The sequence below is a fragment of the Harmonia axyridis genome, chromosome 1 (genome assembly GCF_914767665.1).
Source record: "Harmonia axyridis chromosome 1, icHarAxyr1.1, whole genome shotgun sequence".
Lineage (NCBI taxonomy): Eukaryota > Metazoa > Arthropoda > Insecta > Coleoptera > Coccinellidae > Harmonia > Harmonia axyridis.
In genome coordinates this window covers 4,559,895-4,567,488 of record NC_059501.1, presented here as the reverse complement: position 1 = coordinate 4,567,488, position 7,594 = coordinate 4,559,895, and the positions used below count along the sequence as shown (strand labels likewise).

At 35.7% G+C, this 7,594-nt stretch overlaps 1 protein-coding gene across 1 annotated transcript in view; it reads right to left on the bottom strand.

Annotated features, from left to right (window-relative positions):
* Positions 1-998: 998 nt before the first annotated feature.
* The window catches only part of LOC123687244 (homeobox protein SIX3-like), an 89,856-nt gene continuing 83,260 nt past the window's right edge, over positions 999-7,594 (bottom strand). The window contains exon 2 of the mRNA XM_045627026.1: positions 999-2,340. Coding sequence (XP_045482982.1) covers positions 1,593-2,340 — 748 coding nt within the window. The 3' untranslated portion in view covers positions 999-1,592. The remainder of the gene's footprint in view (positions 2,341-7,594) is intronic.

Here is a 7,594-nt window from a genome sequence, read left to right as displayed (position 1 = left end):
AACTTTTGCTTACCTGCTATTTTCTATGTTTTTCACTTCCCTTACTGTGAGAATAATTTTAATTGGAGCGTTTCAGGAAGGGATATTAAGCAATAAAAAAAGGATCAAATGAGTGTATATTTTCCTGTTTTCACTCTTATCTGTTAATGAACATGATGCTATAGCATATCAACATATTGTCACTTGAAATTTCTAATAATTTTGAATTTCTGTCTTTAGTCAGTTGAATGCTTATTTTTCGGCTATATTATTCTGAAAATCATCTGCATCATTGAATGGTGAAAATAATATGGATTTTTTTTTGTGACACTGGTAAAGTGTTTCGTTGAATTAGATACCTACATAATCTACTTGCTTGTATGCTGTAAAGAATGAGTATGTTGACTAATGATGTAGGAAACGGAAGGGGAGAATATCAAAAAGACTTTTATATATAATGTGTATATTTCGAAGTCATAGGAAGTCAATATATACAATTCACAATGAAATTAAATAATTCATATATATATTGAATATTTCGAAATATCGCATTTATATTACATAACTCTTCTACGATGAAAACAATCTATTTATATTCCCAAGAGTTCCCATATCTACAATATCAATTTAATTATAAATATTTTATATTTTATAATAATATATTGTGTGTCTACTATATATTGAAGTCATACACGTAGAGGCATTTAGATGATTTCCGTCCAAATAAATATTCTGGGTCATTCAAACATGTACAAACAGAGGAGTGAATCGATAAAGGTTATATTATTCGTAAAAATTCCACTTAACATTTCAGCAGTTGAAAACAAGTTATGAAAAACACAAACTAATGGAAATTTTTAAATTAATCATCGAAAAGATGTTAACGGAAATATTCCATAAGGAGAGTGGAAAGAATATGAACCAACAAAACACTGAAGAATACAACAAAAAGTTTTCATGATGATCTATAAAAATTATAGACGGCAGTTAATATTTTTTCTTTTATTTTCTCAAATTTCTTCTCTTCAATAATCTTTTTTTCTGATTGAGTGAAATACCTATAAAACATACCGGGTGATTTTCCTTTTCGAGATTCTTGACTTGTACAACTTAAAAAAAAAATCATCCGGTATATTTAAACAACATCAATTAAAATTTATGTACAAGTAACCCCTGAAGAATTCTGTAAATTAATTTCAATGGATTTGTTTTTTTTTTTTAATTTTTATTTTTAATGTTTTTTTTTATATGTAAGAGTAAATTATGAGGATTCAATCAGAAAGTTTGTAACTCATTCAGAAATGTTCAATTTCCAATAAAATCAAGAGAAGAAAAGATACTTTTTAGGGATACTAAAAATGAAAACCTGAATTTTCTCAAAACCTAGATCACACATTATTTTCTTTCAAGATAAAAAATTGACTAGAGATAGAGCGTTATAACAACGGAGATCACCTAATCCAAATTTCACAATTCGCTTAAGATTAAAATCACAATATTTACAAAGAAACTTTACACAAGCTTTTATATATATATCTATAGATACATAACCTAAAATGTACAATATTGCATCGAGTCGTAATTTACAGTTCGTCCCACTCCAGTGGCGTGTATCACGTTAACCTCGCGGGAGAAAACGGTCTATGCAAATTTTGGGGGTTGCTACCAGCTTGAGGTCCCGCTATTCTCATAATACCCCCATTGATGTGGGAGAGACCAAGAAGAGATGAGGGATGATTCAACACTTTGCTCGGAGAGCTCACTTGGATCCTTAACTGGTGGTCTGACGGTAATTGTTGAGGGTTACCTAACCTCAAAGCCATAGGCGTCTCGATCTTGACACTCCCAAGCTCTTGGTTCATCCTCAGACTGTCTGGCATTATCAGGTTCATAGGTGGAGGCGATTGACGCAAGCCATGGCGTGGAGGAGGGCTGTCAACTCTGACAGGACTCGAGGTCTTGTTCGAGTCGACATCTATCGGCGATTCGTTGTGTTCCAGCCGTAAACTGGAGTGGTGGTAGGTGCCGGAGGGTTCTGAGTCTGGGCTGCTCATCATCTTCCTGTCCACCCTGAAGTTAGGTTGAGGGGGTGACTGCCTGTCCATTCTGAAGTTGGGGTTGTGGTTGCCGAAGTGGAATTGGGAGGGCATAGGTCCGGGGGAGTGTGGACCGAACCGGAAGCTGGTTATGGGGTTGGGAGAAGTTCTACCGAAGAGGAGGGGACCTGGGGATGTACTTGGCGGCGTATGTGAGCCTAGTGAGATGTCGGAGTCGCTGTCTGAGGGTGTAGGGCTTAACGGTGGTGGTCGTGCAGAGCCTCCGTGGTGAGCCAGTTGGGAAGCTAGTTGTTGTTGTTGCATCCTGTGGAAGAAAAATGGAGTTAGAGGGCTATGGCGATGATTGACGTATTCGTGTGTTTGGGGCAGCCATATGGGCAACTTTTTTTGCAGAGGGTCATATAGAAAAAGTTTATGTAGACAATGGACCGAAGAGAGATAGCTGACAGTATTGAAATTAATTCGAAAAATCAAATAAACCTAACGTGTCTTACAATGAGACAAATAAAAAACCAAGGGCGTAGAAATGAGGGGTACTGGGGGTAATTACACCCCTCCCAAGATTTTCAAGATATAAAATTGCAGAATTCTCGCAAAGATGAAGAACGAAAATTTCCACATAAAATGAACCAATAATCATTTTACTTTCTTTTGAAATCCACCCGGCAGTAAAAACTCGAACGCTTTTACGGTTTATAGGATTATTTTCGCTTTCAATATGAGTACTTTTATTGCAATACGAGCACGTCTATGTCCGAGGTTTATTATTTTCCATTATCTATCCGCTTTGTCGGCCCCTTATTTGCCATCTGTGATTTTTGCATTCGTCATCGGTGTATACTTAACCGTTGTTTTTTGTATCATTTTCGTCACAAAATTTCAATACTGTTATTCGCAAAGAAAAATGGTCTGGGATGTGTTGTATGATTCATATTGTTTCATTCAAATTGCAATTTATTTGTGAAGACATCAGTTTTGAATTGACTATATCTGCACGGTGTTCCTAAATTGTAGGTACAAATGAAAATTATAAATTTCTTGGATCATTTTAAGAAAAAAGTCCTATAACATGAGTTTGAGATACTGGTGTTAAAGTTCAAGTTTTTTCTCATAGAACCTTCCCTTCACAAGATATTCAATTTGAATTGGCCTTAGATATTCGAATTTGAAGTTTTCATCATGTGATATGCTAATTTTCAATGCAAAACTACAGTGATATTTTTTCTGGAAGGGTGCCTGCTTCTTTCCTCCAGAACTGTTTTTTGGTAAGCCGCTGGTGGTTCAGAAAAATGTGAAAGAATCTCTGGTCCAGTACTACACTTTTTGATTTATTTATAGTTTTGTCGTATCTGTTATCGATTTCGAGAAAAAAAATTCAAACAGCTCACAAGTAATCCTCAGGAAAATCCAAATTATTATAAAAATCCAGCTAGTAAGCTGTAATGTATGAATCGATTATAAGTTTTGATACTTATTCACCCACTCTGTAGCGAAGATTAATAAAGATTTGATGAAGTGATACAAGCATTACTGAAAAGTACGACACACTAGAAACACCCTGTATCTCGAAAATAAATAAATATTCATGGGACTTTTCATTCTTAAAATTATCCAAGGAATCTCTTATTTTCCTCCGTAACTCTAATTTAGGAACACCCAGTATACCGTAGGAACAACCGAATTGGTAAAAATTGAAAAAAAGAAGGAGGTTAAGGAATTGTTGTCAATAAATTGTTTTTATAGTGCCAGCGAATACTTGAATTACTTCTTTGTTTGCAGAATTAGAACATTTGTTACTCAAATTTTCTTTCTGTATATATTTTTTGACGTCTTCTGTACAGTATATTCTTTCTCAAAGAAAGAATAAAATATTATTATTATTTTATTATCTTCATGGAATAGAAATCAATTCCTATGATCTGTTATTAGTATCCTTGAAGATTTTTTCGTTTATTATCTTATAATTCTCGAGATGCTTCCAGAGAGCATCAAGTTTGGGTGACCCTGTACATCTCATCTAGATAACCTAACTGACAACAATGACTTCAGGGAGTTCAAAAGCTCCAGAAACGATGTAATTTTCTGAAAATTATTTTTTACATATTGCAAAGTGTGTTGTCTTGCTATACAACTAAATTTAAAAAGTATCTCATATATTCATCTTTCAAAAAACATCCTCAAGGCACGTCGAACAATATCAAACAGTCCCCGAACCTGGCCATAGGAATCCTCCTGGAAAATTGCCTATTAAACGTAATCTCTTCGACAGACTTTCATAAAGACTGCCGTAGTGATTGCATTATGAAGATATATTGCAAATTATTCCGCTTGCTGTGACACCGTGTATACCAGGAGAAACTGGCATTATTCCCTCCAAGCGACTCATCTCTCTCTGATAACTTCGCAAAGGTTAATTTCCCTCTATTTAATTTGCTCCCATAATACAGATACTTGCTACGCACATATGACATCCAATCTCTGCACTTCAAAGGGAACCGACTGGTGTACGTGAATCACGGTACAATTGAATTATTTTTATCGGTGAAGTTTAGTCGTTGGATCGAGGAGTTATTATACCGTCAACTCTGATGGACAAGAGATTTTGCTGTACTCAATTTGGCGATTGAATCGAAGTGTTACAAAAGTTGTACAGAGATTGATTTCAATCCTGAGTTACGGTTTTATTTATTTATTTGTTGATCGAGACGATATTCAAGGTCATGTAGACTATAATATTATGGCCTACAGTGGTTTCCTTTGAAGTAGCCGACTAATCAATAGCGAAACAATTGCTATTTACATAAAAAATTAGTGCAAAATATAATGACTTGATATTACCGTTTTTTAACACTTGATTTTTCTATCAGTTCTAGTCATTGAGCTACAGATGATAGTTCTGATACCAGTCAAGAATAAAGCAATAAATAGATATATCTCTAATACAGGGTGTTTTTATGTTATTTTGAAAACTTGACAAATTCCTCCATTATTATCTAAAAAAGTTTTCGTTTGCATACTGTCTTTAGTTTTGTTTCAGCAGATTTTGACTGGAAAGGGGAAAGAAGCACGGCGAACGCCCAAAAGAGACTGTCACCGACGAAAAAATAAAAAAAGTTCACAAAATAATTTTGAATAACCGTAAAGTAAAGTTGTTCGAGATAGCAGAATTTGTGAAGATATCATCTGAATGGGTAAAGCGCGGGTTCACAATCGATCAAAAGCAACAACGTGTTAATGATTCTGGGCAGTGTTTGAAGCTGTTCAACTGCAATAAACCTGAATTTTTGCGTCGATATGTGACAATGGATGAAACATGGCTCCATCATTTCACTCCGGAGTCCAATCGACAGTCAGCTGAGTGGACTGCACATGATGAACCGAATCCAAAGCGAGGTAAAACACAACAGTCAGCTGGCAAGGTTAAGGCATCAGTATTCTGGGATGAGCTAGGTATAATATTCATTGATTATCTCCAAAAGGGCCAGACTATCAACAGTGATTATAATTTAGCGTTATTGGATCGTATAAAGGATGAAATCGTTAGAAAACGGTCTCATTTGAAGAAAAAAAAAGGTGCTGTTTCATCAAGACGATACACCGTTTCCCAAATCAATGAAAACAATGGCAAGAATGCATAAATTGGGCTTCGAATTGCTTCTGCATCCATTGTATTCGCCAGATCTGGCCCCCAGCGACTTTTTCCTGCTCTCAGACCTCAAAAGAATGCTCGCTGGAAAGAAATTCAACGCCAATGAAGAAGTAATCGCCGAAACTGAGCCCTATTTTGAAACGAAAGACAAATCGTACTACAAAAATGGTATCGAAAAGTTGGAAGATCGCTATAATCGATGTATCGCCCACGAAGGCAACTATGTTGAATAATAAAATCGAATTCTGCAAAAAAAATGTGTTTTACTATGGCAGACTGGGGACTTTTCAATTGGCCTGTTTATTGGCGTGGAGTTCTAAATCTAATGATGCTTCGAAAGAAATCAGCCGTATCTTTTCAAATCACAAAAAATCGTAATACGATAAAGATACCAAGTCCTCGAATCTCCTCGAACAAAAACACCCAATTCAAAAGTCGTTAATACCGACAAAAATGCCAAAACCCCCTTCTTCGCAAGCCATATTATGAATCACCCCCGTAGCTAGGCACAATACCTCTCATCATAAACCCCATTGTTCTGAAAACCGCAAACGCCATCAACGTAACAAATCTATCCCTCAGACAGCCCAGTACATCACGTCTTCGACCTGTTGAAACGGAAGACAGAAGAAGGGCACAAGTACCCCACGTTCAGCGGCTACTAAGATGCCAAAAGCCCTAAAATTCCCTAGTGAGATCATCATTAGCGTTTGGGTGCGTTTACCGGCCACCCCGCTGAGAGGGGTGGTCTGTTTGCGTGTGTTATGGGGCTGTAGGCAAATTACCCTTGGTTTGGATGCCTTTTGGGACGATTAGTGGATTGGTTAGCTCCGTACGGCGGTTTTGAAGTTGAGGATTGTAACGTCATGTTAATGGATTAGGCTATTTGAAAGGCTATTCAAATGTATTGTACTGGCTATTTATCGACATCCTCATAGAAAACACTTATAAAAATGATATAGGTCGATTTCAACAGGAGAAAAATAATTTTGTTGACTAATAACTAATGAATTCGAGGCTAATACTGAATTGAAGTGGCCCATTGTTAGTCCCCTGAAGTACTCCGGATTCTGTCGATATGTTAGATTGCATCAGGTGTAACTACCGTGAATATGCTTTGACAGTATGAAAAATAATGTGCTATTCATTTATATATTCATAGATTAGATATTATATACTATTAAATCTGCGAAAAAATTCTGAAATTTTGAAAAAATCATTTTTCTCACGTAAAGAGAAATGAACTGGATATGGCTAACTTACGACATCTATGTCATCTGCATTTTAGGTTTAGTCATTGAAAACTTGAGGCAATACTGAACGGATTGATAAAGCAGGTAAGAAATGAGTCAAAGTATATTTCTAATTAAATAATGGTATATTACTCAACGAGCGGTAATGTAGGTCATAACTCACGCAGATGAAGTTTGCAGCACGAGCCGCAGGCGAGTACTGTAATTCATCAAGTGAGTTATGACCATTACTGCAAGTTGAATACTATACTATGACTATAACAATCAATACTAAAAAACAATAATAGAGGAAGAACTCTATTGATAAATACCAAAAGTTACCTATAAACGTCAAAATCATCAAAGTTCTTTCTCCCCTCAATAACAATAATGGAATGTTCCCTTTTGTGCAACAGAATAGGGGCACAGACCCATTTTTTCCGATTTATTATAGTGAGTTATAGCAGCGAGTTATTATAAATCACGTTGTTTGTTGATAGATACTAGGTATTAATTGCTCAAAAGCATGTGAATAATGAATATATTATTCAATAGGAGTAGATTAAGTGTTTTTTAAGGAGATGTTTCATTTTGATATGAAATACAAACGAGTATATTCTACGAAAAATCACTGCAGTTTATTTCATTGTGAAAAGGAAGGTAAGTCATTAACGAAA